General features: G+C 44.6%; 3 protein-coding genes across 3 annotated transcripts; all 3 read right to left on the reverse strand.

The window, feature by feature from the left end:
- Positions 1–11,071: 11,071 nt before the first annotated feature.
- LOC114910972 (trace amine-associated receptor 13c-like) lies at positions 11,072–12,106 on the reverse strand. The gene has a single exon (XM_029253704.1). It carries the CDS (start codon positions 12,104–12,106, stop codon positions 11,072–11,074), a length of 1,035 nt encoding a protein of 344 aa, XP_029109537.1.
- A 3,080-nt stretch (positions 12,107–15,186) lies between these two features.
- On the reverse strand, positions 15,187–16,861 carry LOC108921392 (trace amine-associated receptor 1-like). Its single transcript, XM_029253730.1, has 2 exons — positions 16,857–16,861; positions 15,187–16,213 (listed from the first exon to the last, which is right to left on the reverse strand). The coding sequence occupies exons 1-2, from the start codon at positions 16,859–16,861 to the stop codon at positions 15,187–15,189; spliced, it is 1,032 nt and encodes a 343-aa protein (XP_029109563.1).
- Positions 16,862–24,451: 7,590 nt separating this feature from the next.
- Positions 24,452–25,486, reverse strand: LOC108929168 (trace amine-associated receptor 13c-like). Its single transcript, XM_029253762.1, has 2 exons — positions 25,419–25,486; positions 24,452–25,307 (listed from the first exon to the last, which is right to left on the reverse strand). The coding sequence occupies exons 1-2, from the start codon at positions 25,484–25,486 to the stop codon at positions 24,452–24,454; spliced, it is 924 nt and encodes a 307-aa protein (XP_029109595.1).
- Positions 25,487–26,216: the final 730 nt, after the last annotated feature.

Raw genomic sequence — 26,216 nt, forward strand, 5'->3', positions numbered from 1 at the left:
GCGATATATTCATTGTAAACCTTATGTAGTCATGCCTTCTCACCTGACAGCAAAAAACAAGAACGAATTGACTGCAGAAAAAGTTGTTTGAAAGTCCTGGCTTCCTGGAAGTTTTTACAATTCATAAGATCATTTGTCTCTCTTGTTGAAGAACCATGCTCTTTATACACTTGATGTCTGTTGAGGGACATCCCCTTTGAGACAAACAAACCTATGATGACAGGTCATGCAGCAAGTGCATGCAAATTCTGAAAAATGTAGTAAGACCACAGGATGCTGTGTTTGTCCCGTGTGATTTTGGAAACGTTTCATGCAGACAAGACCTAGAATCTAGCCCTTTAATGACTTAATAACAAGGACAAAATACTCTGTGAAGTTCTTGGCCATTTTTCTCTTAACATTTTGTTTTTCCTGTGTACACATGTTGCATTTTGTATACATTTGTGTTATAGTCCTGTCATAATCAATTTGGTTAAATGAAGAAATTATGGCAAGCGGAACAAACATTTTTTGAAAACTGAGTATGAGTATGACTGAGTTTCTAGAACCTAAGCCTAAAAAACACTCAGGATATTTTCTTAGAAAAGAACTGTGGTCAACATCAAGTGCAAAATATTTTATATGGATTGTTGCTATCACTATTGTGCTGTTTTCTAAATACCTAAGCAGCTGTACAGTTTCAAAATGTATCTTATTTAATGTGATTAGTTGCAGTACCAAAGTACTTACTGTTTTTGGATTCACAGCATACATTAGGGATTATTGAAGAAATATCATATATTGTAATAGCATTGCTTATAGTCTTTAAATGACTCCGTGTTCTTCATATGATAAAATCTCCAAAAGAAACTGACCGCAAAACCTAATAATGTAGTAAATAATGTCCTTGAAGTAATAACAAAGAACACTATTATTCGCAGTCTCCCCTGGAGGCGTGGGTTCGTATTCCACTTCTGACAGCCCTAATTTGAGGGGGGCGCGGTGGCGCAGTGGGTTGGACCGGGTCCTGCTTTCCAGTGGGTCTGGGGTTCGAGTCCCGCTTGGGGTGCCTTGCGACGGACTGGCGTCCCCTCCCCCTCCGGCCTTACGCCCCGTGTTGCCGGGTAGGCTCCGGTTCCCTGCGACCCCGTATGGGAGAAGCGGTTCCGAAAATGTGTGTGTGTGTGTGTGTGTGTGTGTAAATACACAAACATTGAGAAGGAATGACCTAAAACAATTCCCTGTTACAATGTTATAAAATTAAAAAGTAATATGCGAAAGATGAAAATTTGGATGTATTAACAAGGATTTCAGATTTGTGGTTTTGTTTATATGGTCAGTGTTTTTGACAACCCAGTCCTCACTTGGGAACTTATAACACGAGTTGTTATGAAGATCTGAGTAGCAGCCGGTCGTGTAGCTGTTAGAGCTGCTTCCCTTTGGACCTAAAAGTTGTAGATTTGAATTCCACCTCCAGCAGTAGTACCTTTGAACAAGGTGTCTATCCTAAACTGCTCCAATAAAATTGCTCAGCTGTATGAATGGGTAGGTAATTGTAGGTAGCTTAACACTATAATTCGCTTTTGGAGAAAAGTGTCAGCAAAATTAATAGATCTAATGTACACCCATTTAAAAAGGCTTGGTCTTTTAGTGACATGATGTTCCTTCGAGAAAGAATAAGCAAGTGGGGGATCTTTGTGCTTTTAAAAATGTAAAATAATGTCATGGCTCCTTTTGGTTGCATGAGGTAAATCTAACTCAAAATCACTGTTGCGTATTTGATATTCTGTCACATTCTCTCACCCTCTGACAAAGTAGAAGTGTGCGCTACAGCAACTGTCGTTGAGTTATACGTTTTTTTTCCCCACCCTCTACTGGCACATGGTGGTTACTGCTTGCATCAACTTCTGACGTTAAGTGGTACTGCGCCGAAAATATAAATTCTTAATGTTGTTTTCTAACCTGGTCACTATACAGTTGTTTCCAGTTTCCCAGTTTCATCTATTACCCAGCGAAAAGTAAATGTTATTTAAAACTTAATTTATTTTGCCTCTGTTGTTAATATTTATTTATTGTATAATAATATATTTGTGACACATTTTGTCTGGAATATTGCTGCCATATTTCTGCTCTTATGGATTATTGCAGTATTGCTATGTTGTTATTAATGTCATATTAGTGTCATAGTAAACAAATTTTCGGCTTAAAGTGCTGTTTGGCCATGTAGTAAACTAGCTGGACACCTCATTTAGAGCAAAATTTCAGTGTCCTGTAGGTGGTGCTAAATAACCATCCAAACTTGTAACAAGACGTACAGCGCAGTGTAAGCGACCCTTATCGATTTCTAGGGTGAGTAAATATAGAAATGTATACAACATGTATGTCACGACCACATCTTCACCTCAACCAGAAGCACCTGGCTCTAATCAGAGCAACCAGCTATAAAGAGCACCACTCCACCGCTGCCCAGTTTGGAATCTCATTTGAGACAACTTGCCCCTCTGCGCTCTTGAAACTCCCTCATCCCATGTCCTACTCCTTTTTGCTCCAAAGCCCAGCTTCACTCCTCCCTAGTCACAGCTGCTTGCTTTCTCCCTCAACCCCAACCTTGGATCCTTGCTCCAGCCCTGATTGCTAACTGACCAGCCATCTGCCAACTGACCAAACATTACCCTGTCCCCAACCATGAGGATCAATCTAGTCTTTTGGTTCTGAATGCTATCTCACCACAAGGGGTGCTCCTCAGCTTGCATGAATACAATCTTCAGCAAGTGGTGGAGACAATGCAGGGGATCCTGAGCATCCTCCAACTGGACCACAGTTCCAAGGAAGGCAGCATGACCATTGTTGCTTCAGCATCAGCACCACTCACTGTGGTGACTATCCCAGCAATGGACCCCCAACTAGCCACACCCCTGAAGTACTGTATGACAGTGCCCCGATGAAAGCCCAGGGGTTTCTCCTACAGTGCAAGATGATGTTTTTTTTTCAGCTAACTGCGCACGCGCGCGCACACACTTTCAGAACCGCTTGTCCCGTACAGGGTCACGGGGAACCGGAGCCTACCCGGCAACACAGGGCGTAAGGCCAGAGGGGGAAGGGGACACACCCAGGACGAGACACCAGTCCGCTGCAAGGCACCCCAAGCGGGACTCGAACCCCAGACCCACCGGAGAGCAGGACTGTGGTCCAACCCACTGCGCCACTGCACCCCCCAGCTAACTGCACATTTATCAAATAAATGAGAGCCACATAACATACCCTGCTTCCTTGTTCTTCCTTGGGCCACAGCAATCTGGAGGAAGCGCTCCTTCTTCACTTATGCAGACTTTAGAAAATGGTTTGAGGCCGTCTTTGATCACCCAGCGTGTGGGACAACAAGTGATCACTGCTTGCTGATACTCAAGCATGGAGAAACGCCTGTGTCCACCTATGCCCTCCAGTTCCACATCCTGGCTGTCACACACTGGCTGAAACCATTGATTCCAAGCGGCGAACCACAGCCCAACCCAGCAACACAGGGTGCAATGCTAGGGGGAAGGGGACACACCCCGGACGGGACGACAGTCCGTCACACGGCACCCCAAGCAGGACTCAAACCCCAGACTCACCAGAGAGCGGGACTCAGCCAAGCCCGCTGCGTTACCGCACCCTCCCCACAGTGGAACAACATTGCACTACTGGCGTGTTTTCAGCAAGGCCTGGACGCCTGTATTCAAGCTGAACTGGCGTACTGAGGTGAAGACTGGATACTTGACCAGTTCATTGAAAATGCCATATCGATGGACAGCCTAGCCCAAAAATGCCTGAGACGGCCCTGGCAAGCCCCTCTTGGTTGCCTGTACCCTCTCGGAGACCCCATAGCCCATGCAAGTCGGCCGAGGGCGGCTGATGCCCACAGAGAAGCAATGACAGCTCCGTGAAGGGCTTTGCCTGCCCGGCGAGGCCACCATATGGAGGTCCACGACCACAGCAATGGGTGAATGACCCCCCCTTCGATCAGCCTCTCAACTCTCGGTGCCAACTGTTTTGTCGTGGGGAGAGTACCAGGTTGTTGCATACGCACTTATTGACACCGGGGCGGCCAGCAGCTTCATGGATTCCAAGTTTGCCAATACACATGGAATTCCTATGTGTGCATGTGATGGCACATTATGGATCAGTGCATTAGAAGGGCAACCGCTGGGCACAGGAGTCGTACAGTCCTGCACAGTCTATTGCCCTCCAGACAGGGGCTTGTCATAAGAAACAGTTCTCCTTGTTCCTGATAAAATCCACTGACAGCCATACTATCCTGGGTTATACCTGGCTGGCTTGGCATGATCCTGTGTTTTCCTAGAGTACTGGGGAACTTGTTGTGGGGACCACGGTGTGTCTTTTCCTGTCTGTCTCTCTTGTGTAGGGCCACTTCCATCAAGAGGCCCAAAGCAGCACATCCCCTCAAGATGCCTAAGGCATATCAAGACCTCATGGAGGTTTTTAGCAAGACCAGGGCTTCCGTCTTGCCCCCGCACTGGCCCTGGGATTGCACTATTGACTTATTACCATGAACCTCTCCCCCTATGGGCAGAGTCTATCTCTTATCCCTTCCTGAGCAAAAGGCCATGGGGGACTACATAACCGAGGAACTGGCCTCAGGTATCATCAGGCCGTCAACCTTGTCTGCTTCTGCAGGGTTTTTTTGTTTGGAAAAGGGACGAGGGGGTGTGACCATGTATAGATTATCGTTACATGAATGAGGTCACAATGAAATACCCCCATCGCTTGCCTCTCATTTCAGCGGGTCTGGAGCAGGTCCATGGAGCCAGGTTTTTACCAAATTAGATCTCCTCTGTGCTTACAAACTGATTTGCATTCGGGAGGATGATGAGTGGAAGACTGTTTTCAGTACTGCCCTTGGGCACTATCGATACGTGGTAATGCCTTTTGGGCTTACGGACGCGCATTCTGTATTCTAAGCCTTCGTCAACCACGTGCTGGGGGATTTGGTTAACAAGTGTGTCCTCAGGTACCTTGACGATATACTTGTGTTCTCCAGGTTGCTCCCCAAACATGTTGGGCTTGTATGTCAGGTACTAAGCCAGCTCCTGGAAAAAGGACTCTTTGTCAAGGGAGAAAAGTGTCTCTTCCATCAAGAGTGGTTTTCTCTTCTGGGGTTTCTCCTCGGCCCTGATGGGACAGCTATTGGTCCTTCCAAGGTCCAGGCGGTGCTGGATTTGCCTCTCCCAACATCAGTAAAGACACTTCAGTGTTTTTTGGGTTTTGCTAGCTTCTACTGTCAGTTTATTCGGGGCTTCAGTTCTATTGCTGCACTTCTCACATCTTTGCTTAAGGGGAAGACTATGAGGCTTGTCAGGTTTCCTGAGGCTACGGAGGTATTTCAGGGCCTCAAAAGGTTATTTACAACCGTTCCGGTGCTCCAGCATCCTGACCCCTCACTACCGTTTGTGGTGAAGGTGGATGCCTCGGTTGTAGGGGTGGGTGCTGTACTCTCACAGAGACAAGGGCCCAGGTGAAACTCCATCCTTGTGCCTAATTTTCTCGTAAGCTGTCACCCACCAAACAAAACTACATCATCGGGAATTGTGAGTTTCTGGCCATTTAATTAGCACTGCAGGAGTGGAAGCATTGGCACTGCTCACCTGTTCCTGGTCCTCACCAACTATATAAATCTGGAATACTTATGAACAGCTCACCATCTGAACCCCCTTCAAATACGATGGGCCTTGTTTTTCCACCTGGTTTTTGCTTCACCGTTTCGTATAGACCGGAATCAAAAAACACCAAGGCCGATGTTTTGTCTTGCATCTTTGAGAAAGACCCCATCACTACCCTACCTGAACCCATTCTCCCCAAGTCCTGTTTTGTTACTCTAGTGTGATGGCAGTTTTCTCGGGATCTGAGGGCCACAAACCAGCTCTGTGTGCCAGTTGACCAAAAATTTGCCCGTCCCTGACCACGAGAACCAGTCTAGTCCTTTGGTTTTGAATAAATGATTCTGAACTTGGGTCCAGGCTCCTCTGTGTCCTCAGTTTGTCTTGGCAATGTATATGTATACTTTTTTCTGGACATTTAATGTCTGGCTAAACTATGTGATCCAGTAACACACACACACACACACACACACGCACACACACACCATCTGAACCGCTTTGCCTATATGGGGTCACAGGGAGCCGGAGCCAAACCCGACAACACAAGGCGTAGGGCTGGAGGGGGGAGGGGACACACCCAGGACAGGACGCCAGTCCGTCACAAGGCACCCCAAGCGGGACTTCAACCCCAGACCCACTGGAGAGCAGGACCCGGTCCAACCCACTGCACCGCTGCACCCCCCTGGTGATCCAGTAAGCTGAGGAGAAATATATTTGTACAGGGCTTCCCTATGCTGAGTGTCACTGGTTCTGTATTTTGATAGGTATCCACTTATGAATATTCATGTCCCCTCCCTTATAGTATAAGGCATACATATATCGATAAGATGCATTGTTTGTACTCTCATAGGACCGCAACTGGGAAGCCCCCAGGAGAACGTCACATGGAGTGAGTGAGAGGATCAGGCTGTTTGTAGAAATGTGCAGCTGCTTGAACTGTGATATCACTGTGATGATGAGAAGGTTTCCACTCATGGTGACAACTATAGCCAACCCCATCAATGCAAGCATGGAGAGATGAAGGCTCAGGGAGCAGACAAACTTCACACAAGAACCATTCACTGACTCATAGCAAAAATATGTCTCCATGTGCATACTGTTACTATGGTTCAAGTTGTCTGAGAAATTCATTCTGTTCCAAGTTTGAGGGCTTGTGTAAAATTGAAGTTGTTTCTTCTCGATGTATCTAAGAAATGAGAACAAGAAGATGAACAGATAATGGTAAAGCTGGAGCTTCGAAGGCCAGATGTTGTGTGTCTTTGACTCACCCGAAATTCTGAATTTCTTGTTCAATAACCTCATTATTTATATACTTGATGTTTTTTAAGGAGCATCCTCTTTGAGAAAGACAAACCTATAAGAGCAGGTTAAGCAGCAGCCTCATGCAAATTTTGAAATACATATCAAATCCAAAAATGCTGACATAGGAGACCTGAAATTGTGTTTTCCCCTCGTGTGTTCTGAAGTCACCTGCAGATTTAACTCAGTATTTTGTTGAAATGAGAATGTAAGCTTTTTAATGTTGTATGATGAGGATGCAGTAATATGTGAGTTGAGGGACTTTGAGATCATCTTGTTCTTACAGAAAACTTGAAGTTACTGTAGTACCTGTGACCCAGTACTGCAGTTTTGAATACATTTATAATTAAGGCACATTCACATTGACCTCAGTGGGAGCAAATGGTTGAGTATTTATGAGTCAGTTACTTTTTGTGAAAATAGGACTGCATGTTATTGACTCTCTCCACTGACAGCCTCCATTGTTTTCAGGGTTACAATGAATAAAAATAACTTATAGTCAGTGCTTCCGTTTAATGCTAATAATGAATTAAGGAAAAATACAAATAAATTGAAGAAAGAAATATATAAAACTGCAATAAGAAATACTGAAATAATTTCACAACAGTTTATAGTAAAAGGGGGAAATATATATTCATGTATTTTACCAGTTGTTCATACATGATTATTTTTCACATCAAATTAATTGTGTCAGATTTGAGATTAGTGGTTAGATGGTTATGCTCAGTATGTTTAATAGGGCTACTAATTCCTGGAAACTGCAGTGTAATTGAAGGTAGAGCAACTATACACATCATCGATTCTTGCAGCTCTTCTTGCACCTACATGACCTGCAGAAAAGAAAGTGTAGTATCATTGCTTTTCCTTGAGGTGGTGCTAATTAACCACACAAAGTTGTATCGTGTATTGTCAGGGGCACTGTTTTGTATTTCTGCTGCCGGTAAACATTAAAAAACTTAAAAAAAAAAAGAGTAAATTTCAAATATGTGTGCTTATTTTTTCCATTTGATGAGTCTTAGTTAAAGGAGACATTTGTTCCAGTAAAGACTGAGGATAAACATACATGCAAAATATTTGAGAATGAGTGTTTAGGTGCCTTTCAGTTGCAAATGTATTGTAAAAGATTTAATTTTGGATGTGGTGACACCAGGAGACTGTTCACTAGTGGTGCATATGTGTGTATGATGAGTCTTTTCTCCCCTCAGGGTTTGCTATAGGCTGGACTCTGTACATGCGCACTGGAGTGCATCAGCAAGTCTTCTTGTAAGTTATACACGTGTGGCATCCAATAAAGATTTTGAAGGTGTTGGAAACCAACCCGGACGGGTAGCATTTGTTATTTTCTGGAGCCCTAAGTGTCTAGGCGAACCCGACAAGAACGCTCGGTTACAGTATCAAAGCAATGGTGAAACTGTATTATTGGATCTTGTTACAGTTCTTCCAGGCCCTATTCTACCATGTGTCTGGAGAGGATTAGGCAATGGCTTTAAAACACATCTTTTATGCAAATTTAAGCAGTTTTTCCCAGATACACTTCAGAATGACTTCGTTGAATTTAAAACAATTTTTATGTTATGATATGGGTCATTAATTTTAAATGCAGTAGACGGGATATCTACATGAAAGGCTGTACTATAAGACTTGGAGGATTATTGCTTAGGATTATAAGTGGTTTGATTTGTTCTAATGAAAACTAATGTTAATGAAAATACATACTTATTAAACATCTTCAGTGTTATCCCCTTCCATCTATAACTAGAGACAGCTGGTAACGTACTGGTAATAGCTACTGCTTTGCGCCCAATGGTGCCAGATTTGATCTCCACTTCTGGCCTTTGCACCCCTGAGCAAGGAACTTACCCTAAATTACTCAGGTAAAAATCGCTCAGCTCCATAAATGCGTATGTAATCATAAATCCCTTAACAGTGTAAGTCACTTTGGAGGAAAAAGTCAGCTAAATGAGTCAGTGTAAATGCCTTCCAGGAAAATCTGGTTATGTGTTTGACTTTGCCATATACTGCTTGTTTACTATTTCCTACATCCCAAATTAACTGCCCCACACTCCTCTGTTGATTATGATAGGAAGAACCATAACATTAAAATAACTTTATGTTAGCGTAATACTTGTAAACATTACAAACCTAACAGTATTGACCAAGCTGCTGTATTATTCCTTTGTTGCTAATATTTTAGCCCCCAAAAAGTGAGACGTTATCACACACACACACACACACACTGTCTGAGCTGCTTGTCCCATACAGGGGTCGCGGGGAGCCAGAGCCTAACCAGACAACACAGGGCACATGGCTGGAAGGTACACACACAGGACGGGACGCCAGTCCGTCGCACGGCACCCCAAGCGGGACTCGAACCCCAGCCCCACTGGAGAGCAGGACCTGGTCCAACCCACTGCATCACCATGCCTCCCACATAATATTACACCACTGTTAAATATAAATGATATTTCAGCAATGAATGTGGGAGTGTAAATAATTTTGTGACTGCATGAGGAAATCTGCTGAGGTTTCTCAGTGCATGCACCTTCTTGAAATGAGATATAGGTCATATAGTTATATGAGATATGAGATATAGTTATAAGATCATAAGCAGCACACTTGCAAGTATTGTCGTCACTGATATCTCTCATACACGCAGCAGGACCCGGGCAAACTTAATAAACAGCTTTTTTTGCTTTGCAGTGTCAGACTTGATATAACATATAGAGATTTTATTTTGGCACAAGTAGCATACAGTTTATTACTTTTCTTATAAGCTGATTATTTGTAGGGCCGGGTTGCGGTGGCGCAGCAGGTTTGGCCTGTGTTTGCTCTCTGGTGGGTGTGGGGATTGAGTCCTGCTTGTTCTCCCATGTCAAGCACTGGTGGCCTGTCCTGGGTGTGTCCCCTTATGCCCTGTGTTGCCGGGTTGGCTCCAGCTCGCTATGACCCCACTCGGAACAAGTGGTTTCAGACAATGTGTGTGATTATTTGTCTTAGCATGAAACAAATGAAAGATTCCAAACATCATGGTATATTGTCGGGTATTGTAAAAAAGATATCCTTCTTTATATTTTTATATGTTCTTATCCTGACCATGAGACAAGATAAGATAAGATAAAACTTTATTCATCCCGAAGGAAATTCTTGTGCCAGAGATTACTCAGACAGATTACCCACAATAATTAAATACACACACACATTTTCTGAACCGCTTGTCCCATACGGGGTCGCGGGGAACCGGAGCCTACCCGGCAACACAGGGCGCAAGGCCAGAGGGGGAGGGGACACACCCAGGACGGGACACCAGTCCGTCGCAAGGCACCCCAGGCGGGACTCGAACCCCAGACTCACCAGAGAGGAGGACCCGGTCCAACCCACTGTGCCACCGCGCCCCCTACAATTAAATATAAAAGTTAAAAAAAAAAAAAAAAACACAAATGTTGCCTTCTAGAAATTGACAAAGCAGAATTGTTTCTGTGTGGGTCTAGCATTCCCACATAAGTTTATGTGAGAAATGTATACTGCCACCAGAATACACACACACACATTTTCTGAACCGCTTGTCCCATACAGGGTTGCGGGGAACCGGAGCCGAACCCAGCAACTCAGGGGCGTAAGGGGACACACCCAGGACGGGCTGCCAGTCCGTCGCAAGGCACCCCAAGCGGGACTCGAACCACAGACCCACCGGAGAGCAGGACCCGGTCCAACCCACTGCGCCACCGCGCCCCCTGCCACCAGAATACACACACACACACACACACACACACACATTTTCAGAACCGCTTGTCCCATACGGGGTCACGGGGAACCAGAGCCTACCCGGCAACACAGGGCGTAAGGCCGGAGGGGGAGGGGACACACCCAGGACGGGACGCCAGTCCGCCGCAAGGCACCCCAAGCGGGACTCGAACCCCAGACCCACCGGACAGCAGGACTGCGGCCCAACCCACTGCGCCACCGCACCCCTGCCACCAGAATAATAAGCCACAATTCCCAGTTTATTATTGAATTTGATCACTTCCCAGTTACTATACATTCAGACATGCAAGGTAGAACGGTAGAACAGTTTAATCCTGACATATATTTTCCCACAGGATATGACCAGAAATTTAAACAATTCAAACACACACAGGTAATCATCTTTCAGGAAAAACATTAAAATCTGAGGAATGAGGAGTGAAAATCTTCATAGTTACAATAAATTTCAGTGACTTTTGAAACCATGGGTAAAACAAGGCATAGATAATCGGATTTAAAGTGGAATTGAAATAACCCAACCAGACAAGCACTTCAAAGACAATTGAAGGAGTGCCAAAATTAATATAGGGGTCAATAATTGAGTTTATAAAGAAAGGCATCCAGCAAAGAAAGAAAGCCCCCATGACTATGCCAAGAGTTCTTGCAGCTTTTCGCTCCGAACTGTGATTCTTTCTGATGGTGTTTTCCGTATTCATGTGTGCTTGGTGGCTGTTGTCCCCAAGACGTCTAACATGCTGTCTGGCAACTAAAAATATTTTAGCATAAAGACCCATCATAACCGAACATGGTAAGAAAAATCCTACTAAAGAATCTAGGACTCCCCACAATGCATTGAACAACAGGTTGCAACTTCCCAAGCAATTTATCAAGGCAATATATTCTTCCAGGCCCCCCACATTTGCTTTTGTGTAAAGGAGGCTGTATGAATAGGCAGCAGCAGCTCCCCAGCTGAGAAATACCATGAGCCATGCCACAGGGATGGTTATTGTGGTGGGATAGCGAAGAGGATTGCACACGGCCTGGTATCGATCAATAGCAATGGAAATCAGGTGGAAGATAGAGACGGATGTCAGGAGCATGTCAAAAGTTGAATGCAGCAGGCAGAAGGCCTCCCCAAAGTACCAGCAGCCTTCAATGGTCCGTATTGCACTAAAAGGCATGACGAGAATCCCTACCAGTAAGTCAGCCATTGCCAAGGACATGATCAACATGTTTGCTGGTGTATGCAGCTGTCTGAAATGTGCAATGGACACCAATACCACCAAGTTCCCTGTTACAGTGACAGCTGACCCCAAGGCAAAGAACGCATAGAGGGCAGCGTAGGCTGCAGCACTGTGGATGTATTTAGTGCATGTTCTGTTAGATGCTGGGTAGCAGTACTGCTCTGCGTCTGGCTCTCGCGATATATTCATTGTAAACCTTATGTAGTCATGCCTTCTCACCTGACAGCAAAAAACAAAAAGGAATTGACTGCAGAAAAAGTTGTTTGAAAGTCCTGGCTTCCTGGAAGTTTTTACAATTCATAAGATCATTTGTCTCTCTTGTTGAAGAACCATGCTCTTTATACACTTGATGTCTGTTGAGGGACATCCCCTTTGAGACAAACAAACCTATGATGACAGGTCATGCAGCAAGTGCATGCAAATTCTGAAAAATGTAGTAAGATCATAGGATGCTGTGTTTGTCTCTTGTGGTTTTGGAAACGTTGCATGCAGGCAAAGCCCTGAATCTAACCTTAATGATTTGGTAACAAGAACAAAGTGCTGCATGATGTTCTTGGCCTTTATTCTCTTAACCTTTTGTATTTCCTGTGTGCATTTTGTACACATTTGCAGTCACAGCTCTGTCACTTGCTATTAAGTCAAATTAGAAAATTATGGCAAGCAGAGCAAACATCTGCATGACTAACTGTCATCACTGTTACGCTGTTTTCAAAATACCTAAACAGCTGTACAGTTTCAAAATGTATGTTACTTCATGTGGTTGGTTGCAGTACTGGTGTTTTATACCAAGACCGAATCATTGAGAGTTTTGTAAAAGAAAGGTTCCTACCAGCCTGTAGGGTGTAAGTTGACAAAGGATAATTGTCATTCGTTATTTTATAAGTGAAGCGGGAATTGTTATTGTTATGTATAATGCGGGCTTTTTTTTACGCGGGAGACGAGGTTCCGCGGTGTGAAGTGAGTTTGTGACACGAGCTACTGTTCTTAATAAACTCTTTTATTTGTGCACTCTGAGTGTTCCAGTGCTTTGTTTCAGTAAAACCTTCAAAGAACGGTGTACCTTCCTTTCGGACACCACGATGCTTGCCGGTTCAAAGATGTTAATTGCCACGTGTGTGGAAAAAGGGACATGTTGCGCGAGCCTGCCGAACGCGTCTGGAAGGGCAAGATGACGCCAAACAAGCCAAGTGGACGAAGCACCTGGATGCCGCCACGTTGCAGGACAACGTTTCCCTGGTTTCGAGATCGCTGCTAACCGCGAGAAGCAACGAACTCTGTGCATCGGATTGCATCACACACGAGTGCGGATATGGAGGAGGTGATTACAACACACTCCAGCTACAAGCCGGACTTGACCGCACTAAGGAGTCACAAGTCAGTGATGTTCACAGAGAAAGTGACATACAAGGGACAGAATTGTTTGCTATTGACACGAATGTGCACAAAGTAAACAAGCCTTACTGTGTTTATGTCTGAATTAATAATGTGCGAGTGAAAATGGAGGTAGATACGCCTGATGATACGGGGGCAACTGTTTCTGTGATTTCAGAGAAATTGTACCACCGTAGATTTTACAAGGTAAAACTAGCTCCAGCTAACTGTGTTTTGAAAACATACAGTAAAGAGTCCTTAGAGCTTAAGGGTAAAATCACAGTGAGGGTGAAAAGTAAGGACCAAACACACATGCTAGACTTGATGGTTGTAATAGGTAATGGGCCTTCTCTAAATGGGTAGAGATTAGTCACCTGAATCTAGACTGGTCATGCATAAACAAAATGATTAGTGAGACAGTGAAGCAGTTGTGTGACAGATATTCCTCAGTGTTTCAATCAAATTTAGGGATGTTTAAGGGAATCAGTGCTAAACTCCATGTAGTGAAAGAGGCGGTGCCAAAATTTTGCAAGCCACGCACTGTGCCCTATGCTTTGCGGGGTAGCGTTGAACAGGAGTTATGTAAGCTAGAAGCAGAAGGTGTCATCTCTCCTGTCAGTTACAGTGAATGGGCAGCACCCATTGTGTGTATTCCCAAAAAGGACAATAGTGTAAGGATATGTGGTGACTACAAGGTTACTATTAACCCTTGGTTGGAAGTAGAGCAGTATCCTTTACCTCGAACACAAGATTTGTTTGCTAAGTTGTCAGGAGGTCAGAGGTTCACTAAATTAGATTTGTCTCAAGCTTATCAACAAGTACCACTAGAGGAAAGCTCCAAAAGATACCTTACCATAAATACACCAAAAGGGTTGTATACCTATAATAGGCTACCTTATGGGGTTGCTAGTGCTCCAGCCATTTTTCAGAAAATTATGGATCAAGTACTACAGGGCATGGATGGTCTAATATGTTATCTTGATAATATCTTGATCACAGGAAGTGACACTGAAAAGCACATGAAAGCTTTAGACGGAGTTCTAAAGAGATTGCAAACATATAATCTCAGAGTCAGACGAGACAAATGCTCTTTTTTTCAAAGTAGTGTACTTAGGGCATGTCATTGATGCAGAGGGTATTCACCCCATGAAAAAAAAGACTAATGCTGTAGAAAAGGCTGCTGTTCCCACAAATGTGACACCTATTCACGACGAATGTCTGTGTTTCAGATTTTTGTCTAGTTTGATTATATATTTCAGTGGCTTTAATTTATTTGTTTAGCCGAATAAATGAAACAGTTGAAATCATGTGAACATCACATGAAACAAAAAATTTCTATAATTTGTCTTAGTCATGTATTAGTGTAATAAATGTTATTATGAATTGAATTTTTATTAGTGCTAATTTAACTGCAGCTTGTTTTCTTAAACCTTCAGTGCAGTTATTTTTATTTAACAGCAATCTAGTTTAACACAAATAACACTTAATGGGGATCTTTTTATTAGTTTACTTTGAATCATGCTCAAAAACCGCTCCCTTCATGGTAGTCTTGTAGGACCGCAATTGGGAAGCACTGTTGCAGAACACTCCCTCTTTATTCAGCGGCTTGTTATTCTACCCCAGGTACCTGAAAAAGGAAACATTTGAAGAGGTACAATAATGAATTACCGAATCAATACAGTAACAGCCTGAAACCAGGGAGTATTTTCTTTCTAGTTTTAGAAGCTTTATAACATGTAGTCTCATTTTCTGTGCAGTGTATATTTTCTTAATGTATGTTTTCATGAAGCAACCCTATATTAAAGTGCAAACAGATGTTTCATTTTTGTTTTTTCATTTTAAGATGAAGAGGTTATATCTCTAAATACTTGAAGAGATACACACCCACACACCAACGTTCATTGAGAGTATAACTTCATTTGACACGAATCTCTGTAAAAGATCCTTCCACTGACAATTATCCTCAGTGCTCTTCTGAACCAAGAGTAAAAGAAAGCATAAATTAGAGGGTTAAAACTAGAGTTCATATAACCAAACCAAACGAGAGCATCAACCAGTGTAGGTGGGATAGTGTAGCCAACGAAGGGGTCTGTTATGGTGCACAGGAAAAATGGGGTCCAGCAGATGAGGAATACTCCAACTACTATTGCCAAGATGATTGTCCCTTTTCTTTCTCGTTGTCTGGAAAGTCTGGACCCATTTTCATCTTCCACCTTTAATTGCTGTGCTTGTTGTTTAATGGATCTGGTATGACTTCTGGCAACCTTATAGATTTTGATGTAAATGCCAAACATGATCAGACCAGGAATGAAAAAAGCTAATATTGAGGAGAATGCAGCAGATGCTTGGCTGAAGAACACTGGGCAACCACCATGGCAATACACATTTGTCTCATAGAAATCCTCGCTGCCTTTCAGGTTCAGTTCAGAGAAGATCATACCAAAAGCAAAGATGGCAGGAATCAACCAACTGGTTACAACCATGAAGAGGGTTGTGACCGAGTTAATCATGGACTGGTACTGAAGTGGAGTACAGACAGCAATATAACGCTCAACAGAAATGAAGGAGAGATGGAAGATGGAAGAAGTGCTGAGCATTATGTCCATGCTGGTGTGGAGCTTGCATGCCAGTTCACCCAGGAACCAGCAGCCCTGCACAGAGCGCATAGCACTGCAAGGCATGACCAGGGCCCCCAGGAGAAAGTCACACACAGCGAGTGAGAGGATCAGGCTGTTTGTGGAGGTGTGCAGCTGCTTGAAGTGTGATATCACTGTGATGGCAAGAAAGTTTCCGCTCATGGTGATCACTATCGCCAACCCCATGAATGCAAGCATGGAGAACTGAAGGCTTAGGGAGCGGGCCAACTTCTCACAAGAACCGTTCACTGACTTATAGCAAAAATGTGTCTCCATGTACATGCTGTTGCTGTTTGTCACGTCCCACGGGGTAACTGCCCCTCCTGGTCAGAGGCGGCGCCACTCAGTGCCGCTAGGGAACACCCACGTATCAGCTCACAGTCTCACAGGACACGGAAATATAAAAGGAGCAAGCAGAGCAGAACCCATTGCGGATTCTTAATCAGCGGTTCCATTGTGCTCTCTTGGCGATTAGTAGTCTTTTGTTCCCTCAGTCTGTTTCCTAGGTGTTCATGTTCCAGTCCTGAGTGCCTGTCCTGTCAGTTCCTGCCTCTTGTTCTCCAGTCCTGGTCCACGGTTCCAGTCCGGTATTTTGTCACGTCTTGGGGTTCCAGTCATACTCACAGAGTAGCGTTTCACGGTTCACCTTAGTTCAAACACCGTGTGTGTTTCCTGGTCTCGTGTGTCCTGTTTCACTTCCACCGAGTGTCTTACTGTCTGCACAGTGCACTTTTAACATCACTTTGCACGTAGGGTCATTCTGCGTTTCATCCGTGTTCGGACGTAATAGCAACGCTTGTCCATGTCGGAATCCCGTCCGGACGCTACAGAAGAATCCCCCTGCTAATATGACTTCAGCAGAATGGTGTGAACTGGCGGAGCTGACAAAGGCGAACCAATAACAACTCACGGTTTTTACAAACGTTGTTCACCGCATAACGGATTGTTTGGTGTGGTTGACACAACTCATCAGTCGCCGCGGGTATGGCGTCAATCCGATTAGTTCACAAGCGCATTATTGGCAGACATGTCCTCCTACTGCCGCCTTGCTTCCCCACGCTGAGCATGTGGCTGGCCTACATGACAGTGAGCCGGCACAAGCACGCAACACTGTCAGCTATGTAATGCTGGAAGAACAGTGCGTCAGACAGGGATCAATACGACTCAGTAACGGGCGTTTGACAGAGGAGGAGAGGAGGCGCCGTTTTCTGCAACACTTGTGCTTTACTGTGGAGCTGCCGATCACGTTCAGGTCTCCTGTCCAGTGCAGCCATCCCATGGATCCCAACGGACCGACTTACTGGTGAGTGATGTATCTCTCAGTACTTTCCTGTTGATGTTACTAGTTACATTATCCTGGGGTTTGCAGCTGGAGGAAAGAAAAGCTATGCTGTGGGCAATTTCATAGATTGAGATATTGCTGCATCCTGGGGTTTGCCCTGTGCCCCATGGTCTAAACTCCTGGCTATTAAAGCTATTGATGGCGCTCCAATCGAGTCTGGGTGTGTAGAGTTGCACACAGAACCCGTTACTCTGCAGGTAGGGCCTCTCCATAGGGAACAGATATGGTTTTATCTGATCAAGTCCCCTGATCACCCCATTATTCTGGGATATCCGTGGTTAGTCACCCATGATCCTATTATTTCTTGGAGTACTGGGAAACTGCTTTCTTGGGGAAAGCAATGTCCCAAACACCATCTGGAGATGTCTTGTCACGCCACATCCATAGAAAGTCCTAATGCAGATCTGCCCCTGCAGATTCCGAGGGAGTATGCAGACCTAGCGGAGGTGTTTAGCAAATGCAAGGCTGAGGAACTACCCTCTCATAGACCTTGGGATTGTGCTATAGATCATATCTTTTGGCCTGGCCAATGCGCCTTCCGTATTCCAGGCTTTTGTTAATGAAGTACTCTGAGAGATAATTAATCGCTCAGTGTTGGTGTATCTAGATGATATTCTGTTCTTTTCTCAGTCTCATGAGGAGCATATCATACATGTCAGGGAGGTTTTACAAAAGCTAGCAACGCATAAGCTTTATGTGAAGGGAGAGAAGTGCCAGTTCCATGTGAAATCTGTGGACTTCCTGGGGTACATCCTAACACCCAATGGGGTTACGATGGATCCAAAGGAGGTCTAGGCAGTTCTGTCATGGCCTCAGCCAAAGACCGTAAAGGACCCGCAAAGGTTCCTAGGCTTTGCGAATTTCTACAGGCGCTTCATAAGGAACTTCAGTTCCGTTGCAGCCCCGTTGACTCCTCTGTTAAAAGGAGCACCTAGGCACCTGACCTGGACCCCTGAGGCTAGTCAGGCCTTTGAAGACCTGAAGAAGCATTTTACCTCTGCCCCAATCCTGAAGCACCCTGACCCCAAATTGCCCTTTATTGTGGAAGTTGATGCATTCGAGGTAAGGGTAGGGGGGGTGCTCTCACAGCCCCAGTGAAATCCCCTGAAGCTCTATCCATGTGCATATTTTTCACACAAAATGTCACTTACTGAAAGGAATTATGATGTAGGAAACAGAGCTCTTAGCCATGAAGATGGCCTTGGAAGAGTGGAGACATTGGTTAGAGGGGTCTATTCACCCATTTATAGTGTTGACTGATCGTCAGAACCTGGAGTATCTGCAGAAGGCAAAGAGGCTCAACTCTAGACAGGCACGGTGGGCCATGTTCTTCACCCGGTTCCGTTTCACGGTGACCTATCGTCCCGGCTCCAAGAACGGCAAGGCTGATGCGCTGTCCCGGTTGTTCGAGGTATCGCCTCAGCTCTCCCCACCAGACACCATCTTGGTCACTGGCGCAGTTTCTGGCTCCCACCCGTTGGGCTTTATTTGACGATATCCAAGTGGCCCAGGCCAAAGTCCCATGACAGCTGCCAGCAGGACTCCTTGAACCGCTCCCAGTCCCAAACCGCACATGGTCCCATGTAGCACACACACACACACACACACATTTTCAGAACCGCTTGTCCCATACGGGGTCACAGGGAACCGGAGCCTACCCGGTAACACAGGGCGTAAGGCCGGAGGGGGAGGGGACACACCCAGGACGGGACGCCAGTCCATCGCAAGGCACCCCAAGCGGGACTCGAACCCCAGACCCACCGGAGAGCAGGACTGCAGTTCAACCCACTGCACCACCGCACCCCCTCCCATGTAGCAGTGGACTTCATTACTGATCTATCATGTTCTGACAGAAACACCACCATATTGGTGATCATAGATCGCTTTTCCAAAACCTGTCAACTGATCCCACTGAAAGGTCTGCCCACAGCTCTGCACACAGCAGAACTGTTGTTCCAACATGCCTTCCGGCTGTACAGCCTGCCAAAAGATATTGTCTCAGACAGGGGACCCCAGTTCACCTCAAGAGTCTGGAAGGCCTTCTTTGCCCGCTTGGGAGTCTCAGTCAGCCTCTCCTCCGGTTATCATCTGCAGTCTGATGGGAAAGTGGAACGCCTCAAGCAAGAGATTGGATGTTACCTGCGGAGTTACTGTAATCAGAACCAAGCTGACTGGAGCAGATACCTCCCCTGGGCAGAGTATGCCCGGAACTCCCTGGTCCATTTGTCCATAAACTTGACTCCTTTCCAGCGTGTGCTAGGTTACCAGCCTCCACTATTCCTGTGGACGATGGAAACCAGTGGGCTGCCAGCAGTGGATGACTGGTACAAGAAGAGTGAATTGGTGTGGGAATCTACACATGTCCGTCTCCAGGAGGCAGTATCCAGCCAAAAGGAGAAGGCCGACAAGAGGCATAGGACTGTATTGTACCAACCGGAGCAGAGAGTGTGGCTGTCCACCCAGGATCTCAAACTGCGTCTGCCCTCAAGGAAGCTCACCTCCCCTTTCACTGGCCCATTCAAAATACTGAAAAGGATCAACCCTGTTTCTTACCGCCTTCAGTTGCCCCCTCATTATCGTGTCTGTCCCATGTTTCATGTCTCACGCCTCAAGCCCCACTGTGTTTCCGCCCTGCAGAGTCCAGCAGTCTCTCCACCTTCACCGTTAGATGTGAACGGTTCTCCTGCATACTCCATCAGGGTCCTCCTAGACTCCAAACAGAAAAGGGGTACGCTGTACTATCTAGTTGACTAAGATGGCTACGGGCCGGAGGAGCAGTCTTGGGTACCAGCACGGGACATATTGGACCCAGCTCTTATAGCGGACTTTCATAGGTGTCACCTGGATCAGCCTGCTCCGTGACGACGGGGGTGGCCGCCTACCCGCTGGCGTCCTGTGACTGGAACCGCCCCTGGAGGGGGGGGTACTGTCATGTCCCACGGGGTTACTGTGTAGTTGTTTTGCTACCGCTTTTTCTGCCGCATATTTGTGTCATGTAGCTGTGCAGGTTGATAGATACAATCGGTTGTGTGTTTGTGTAGTGTTGCAAGGCACTGTAATTATTTTGTTTGTTAAGTAGTATTTAGTGGTTTGTTAAGATGACTGTTCTCCGGATCATTTCTGTGTCCTGTAGTGGGAGTGGGCGTGACTCAGTGAGTTCGATTAATCGCGTCGGGTTGGTTGTTTGTTTTGGTCGACATTATTGGTGTAGTTTCGGTTTCGATTAGGAAGTCAGCTGATAGGCAGTTGCCTAGTTTAAATAGCAGCTGGTGACCTGTAGCGGCAGTGGTTGCGACAGCCTCTTGGTGCTAAGACTCGGGGTGCAAAGACAAGGGAGTCTACCTGTGGGAGTCCACCGAGGGAGGCCACTATTACAGTTGTCCTCAAGGGAACATGCGTCCACATGTTAGCCATCAAAGTCTTCTACGGTAAGCGAGACGTGCGATTTCGCCACCACCGGAGACCTGGGCGCTCTCGCTGCTACAGCAATCTGGTTTATACTCACATGTCAAACCTTCCATCTTGCTTTACCTTCTCCATGGGACTCTGGAACTGCCAGTCTGCTGTGAGAAAAGCTGACTTCATACCAGCCTATGCCTCCCATCTCTCACTGGACCTCCTGGCCCTAACTGAAACCTGGATCACCCCAGACAACTCAGCCACACCTGCAGCACTCTCTACTAACTACTCCTTCTCTCACACCTCTTGTTCCTCTGGCAGAGGTGGAGGCACAGGCCTGCTCATCTCTCCCTAGTGGGAATATTCTGTTCTCTCTCTTCACCTGTGTGATCTGTCTTCCTTTGAATGGCATGCTGTCTCTATCACTGCCCCAATCACTCTTGTTGTGGTTGTCCTTTATCGCTCTCCTGGCCCTCTTGGCCGCTTCCTGGATGACCTTGACATCTAGTTGAGCTCTCTGCCAGGGGACAACTCTCCACTGATTCTCCTGGGTGACTTCAACCTGCATGTCGATGACATTCATGCAAGCAGCCTTCTGTTGCTCCTACAGTTCTTTGATCTCTCTCTGTTGCAATCCCCTGCTACTCACAAAGCGGGCAACTGTCTTGACCTTGTATTTTCCCGCAACTGTGGCTGTCCTGTTCCCTTTCATGCCGCTGCATGTCTCTGACCACTTCTTCATTTCCTTTCAACTCTCCCTCACTACTAACTCTTCATCTCTTCCTGGACCCGTTGTCACCTTTCGCCGTAACTTAAAATCTCTCTCACCTTCCTGCTTTGCCTCCGCTACTCTGGCCGCTCTCCCTTCTGCTCGACAATTCTCAGATCTATCTACAGATGATGCCACTAACACTTTCACTTTTTAGAGACAACAACCTGTCTCTAAATGTCAGTAAAACTCAGGAGCTGATGATTGACTTCAGGAAACAGGATACGGTTCAGGCACCCATCTCCGTAGGAGGGGACATGGTAGAGAGGGTCAACAGCTTCAAATTCCTCGGGGTCACCCTCACTGCCAAACTCACATGGACTGAGCACACAGCATCGACCATCAAAAAGGCCCATCAATGCCTTCACTTCCTCAGGCGTCTGAAGAAAGTCAGGATGTCGACTACAATCTTCACCACTTTCTACAGGTGTGCTGTGGAGTCCGTCCTCACAGGGTGTATTACATCCTGGTGTGGCAGCTGCTCCATACAGGACAAAAAAGCCCTACAGAGGGTGGTCAAAAAGGCTCAGGAAATCATCGGCACACAGCTACCAGCAGTACAGGACACCTACACCACACGCTACCTCAGAATAACGATGCGCATCATGAGAAATCATAGTCACCCCACACGGGTACTTTTATCTTCCCTGCCATCTGCAAAATGACTTAGGTCTATTCAAACCCGTACAACTAGGTACAGGAACAGCTTTTACCCCACTGCTGTAAGACTATACAACCTTAACCAATGTGCCACCTTTAGTAACAACAGTTGGACTGCTCCACCCAAGCACATTGGTAAATTACACTGTCACCTTAAGCATTCTCATTCTTTCGTTCTGAGTTCTCTGACTGTCAGCTGGCATTATTGTTACTACTTTTACCATTATTTATTCTTATTGCTGTCATTGCTGCTATTGTTATTTACTGTCATTGACACTGTTTTGTTTGTCATAGTTTTGTATGTGCAGTATTTCTATTGTCCTTGCCCATAGTCTGTGGAGAAGCATTCAGGAAGATTTTCATGATACATGTATATGGTACTTGTATCTATGACAATAAACTTGAAACTTTCACATGCAAATATATCAAAACAGTAGTGAAACTGTGTTAATGGATGTTGTTACAGTTATTTCATGCCCTGTTCTACCTTGTGTTTGGAGAGAATTAGAAAATGGCTTTAAAACACAACTTTTCTACAAATATTTTTCCGGATACACTTCAGAGTGAATTCATGGCTGTAAAACAATTTCCATGTTATGATATCGGTCACTAATTTTAAATGCAATACAAAGGATATGTACTTATTATGTACTTGTACATTCTTATTGAATATCTTCAGTGTTTTTCCCTTCCAGAAATAACAAGGGACAGCTGGTAACTTAGTGGTAATGGATACTGTCTTTGCGCCAAAATAGGCCAGGTTTGATTCCTACTTCTGGCCATTGCACTCCTGAGCAGGAAATTTACCCTATATTACTCAGGTAATGATTTCGCAGCTTCACAAATGAGTACATAAGAGTTGTAAGTACCTTAACATTGTAAGTCTCTTTGGAGAAAAAATTCAGCTAAATGAGTCAATATAAATGCCTTCTAGGAAACTCTGGTCATGTGTTTGACTTTTCCGTATACTGCTTGTTGACTATTTCCCACATCCCAAATAAACTGCTCCACATTGCTTTGTTGATTATGATTTAGACAACCACAACATTCAAATAACTTTATGATTGCATAATACTTGTAAACATTATAGATGTAACACTATTGACCAAGCTGCTGTATTATTGCTGTTAATATTTTGACCCCCAGGAAGTGACATTTTATTGCACCACTGTTAAATACAGTATAAATATTTCATCAATGGGTGTGGGAGTGTAGATAATTTTTTGATTGCATGAGGCAATCTGGTGAGGTTTCTCAGTGCATGCACCTTCTTGAAATGAGATATGAAGATCATAAGCAGCACACTTCCGTGGATTGTCATCACTGATATCTCACATTAAAAAAAAATCTAGCTACTTCACATGATTGTTATTGAAGAAAGGCACATAAATACAGAACACATTTATTTCCTTCAGACTTACACAGTTAAATTTGAAAAATGCACAATTCAAAGATAATGAAATGAAGCAGTGTTGAATTCAGCCAACTGATTGAGGGTTTGTTTGAGAGAGAAGTACTAATTACTTGCTATAAAAATCACCAGCAACACCAAGGGCAACACTTAAGTGACGCTGTGCAGCTTTTTTATAAATGCGGACGTACTAATATGCTATTATCCACTTGGTACTGAAAGTCACTATTTCTTGAAGAGTCTGTGGAGTCATGCTTGTGTGTCCACTGAGCAATGAGAGAATTGTCTATTTAACATTTATTCAATTATAAAAGCAAAAATGCTTCTGAGAGGCTAGATTTGGTTAACTGTCTAAATTTTGCCTCATTTCATAACCTTTTTCAACATCTCTTAATGTTCTGCAAGGAATGTATTGTAATCTATACATTGTTAAAATGAATTGTGAGCTCTGCGTTTGTGTTTAAAACAGTAATGTGAGCAAAAAGGGTTCTGACACCAATAATAAACTGCTTTTTTTGCCTTCCAGTGTCACACTTGATGTAACATATAGAGATTTTATTTTCGTACAAGAAGTATACAGTTTATTAGTTTTCATATAAGTGGATTACCTGTATTAACAGGAAAGAAATGAAAAATCTGGTGTATTGTCAGGAATTTTTTCTAAAAAAATTCTTCTGATATTTTTTCATGTTCTTGTCTAGAGTATGAGACAAATGTTGCCTTTTAAAATTTTACAAAGCAAAACTGTTTTGTTTGTAGGTCGAGCATTCCCACATAAGTTTATGTGAGAATAAACTACAATTCCCCGTTCATTATTGAGTTTGACCACTTCCCGGTTTCTATACATTCAGACATGCAAGGTACAATGGTAGAACAGTTTAATCCTGACATATTTTTCCCACAGGATATGACCAGAAATTTAAACAATTCAAACACACACAGGTAATCATCTTTCAGGAAAAACATTGAAGTCTGAAGAATGAGGAGTGAAAATCTTCAAAGTTACAATAAATTTCAGTGACTTTTGAAACCATGGGTAAAACAAGGCATAGATAATCGGATTTAAAGTGGAATTGAAATAACCCAACCAGACAAGCACTTCAAAGACAATTGAAGGAGTGCCAAAATTAATATAGGGGTCAATAACTGAGTTTATAAAGAAAGGCATCCAGCAAAGAAAGAAAACCCCCAGAACTATACCAAGAGTTCTTGCAGCTTTTCGCTCCGAACTGTGATTCTTTCTGATGGTGTTTTCCGTATTCATGTGTGCTTGGTGGCTGTTGTCCCCAAGACGTCTAACATGCTGTCTGGCAACTAAAAATATTTTAGCATATACACCCATCATAACAGAAAATGATAAGAAAAATTCAGTTGTTGAATCTAGGGCTGCCCACAATGCATTGAACAGCAGGTTGCAACTTCCCAAACAATTTATCAAGGCAATATATTCTTCCAGTCCTGCCACATTTGCTTTTGTGTAAAGGAGGCTGTATGAATAGGCAGCAGCAACTCCCCAGCTGAGAAATATCATGAGCCATGCCACAGGGATGGTTATTGTGGTGGGATATCGAAGAGGATTGCACACAGCTTGGTATCGATCAATAGCAATGGAAATCAGGTGGAAGATAGAGACGCATGTCAGGAACTGATCAAAAGTTGAATGCAGCAGGCAGAAGGCCTCCCCAAAGTACCAGCAGCCTTCAATGGTCCGTATTGCACTAAAAGGCATGACGAGAATCCCTACCAGTAAGTCAGCCATTGCCAAGGACATGATCAACATGTTTGCTGGTGTATGCAGCTGTCTGAAATGTGCAATGGACACCAATACCACCAAGTTCCCTGTTACAGTGACAGCTGACCCCAAGGCAAAGAATGCATAGAGGGCAGCGTAGGCTGCAGCACTGTGGATGTATTTAGTGCATGTTCTGTTAGATGCTGGGTAGCAGTACTGCTCTGCGTCTGGCTCTCGCGATATATTCATTGTAAACCTTATGTAGTCATGCCTTCTCACCTGACAGCAAAAAACAAAAAGGAATTGACTGCAGAAAAAGTTGTTTGAAAGTCCTGGCTTCCTGGAAGTTTTTACAATTCATAAGATCATTTGTCTCTCTTGTTGAAGAACCATGCTCTTTATACACTTGATGTCTGTTGAGGGACATCCCCTTTGAGACAAACAAACCTATGATGACAGGTCATGCAGCAAGTGCATGCAAATTCTGAAAAATGTAGTAAGATCATAGGATGCTGTGTTTGTCTCTTGTGGTTTTGGAAACGTTGCATGCAGGCAAAGCCCTGAATCTAACCTTAATGATTTGGTAACAAGAACAAAGTGCTGCATGATGTTCTTGGCCTTTATTCTCTTAACCTTTTGTGTTTCCTGTGTGCATTTTGTACACATTTGCAGTCACAGCTTTGTCACTTGCTATTAAGTCAAATTAGAAAATTATGGCAAGTGGAGCCAACATCTGTATAACTGACTGTCTAGAACCTCAGCTAAAAGAAAACAAACACACACACACACACACACACACACACACACACACACACTGTCTGAAGCTGCTTGTCCCAAGTGGTGTCCCGGCGAACCGGAGCCTAACCTGGCAACACAGGGTGCGAGGGAGGAGGGGACACACCCAGGACGAGACGCCAGGCCGTCACAAGACACCAGAGAGTGGGAAACGGCTAAGCCCGCTGCGCCACTTAGCATGTTT

Source organism: Scleropages formosus, chromosome 1 (assembly GCF_900964775.1).
Source record: "Scleropages formosus chromosome 1, fSclFor1.1, whole genome shotgun sequence".
NCBI classification, from domain to species: Eukaryota; Metazoa; Chordata; class Actinopteri; order Osteoglossiformes; family Osteoglossidae; genus Scleropages; species Scleropages formosus.

What these genes read in the sequence shown, in the direction of transcription:
- LOC114910972 (XM_029253704.1), bottom strand. Translation starts at nt 12,106, where the DNA reads ATGAATATATCGCGAGAGCCAGACGCAGAGCAGTACTGCTACCCAGCA.
- LOC108929168 (XM_029253762.1), bottom strand. Translation starts at nt 25,486, where the DNA reads ATGAATATATCGCGAGAGCCAGACGCAGAGCAGTACTGCTACCCAGCA. An exon ending in TCTAACAGAACATGCACTAA is followed by an intron (nt 25,308 to 25,418) that starts ATACATCCACAG and finishes TGCACATTTCAG; the next exon opens with ACAGCTGCATACACCAGCAA.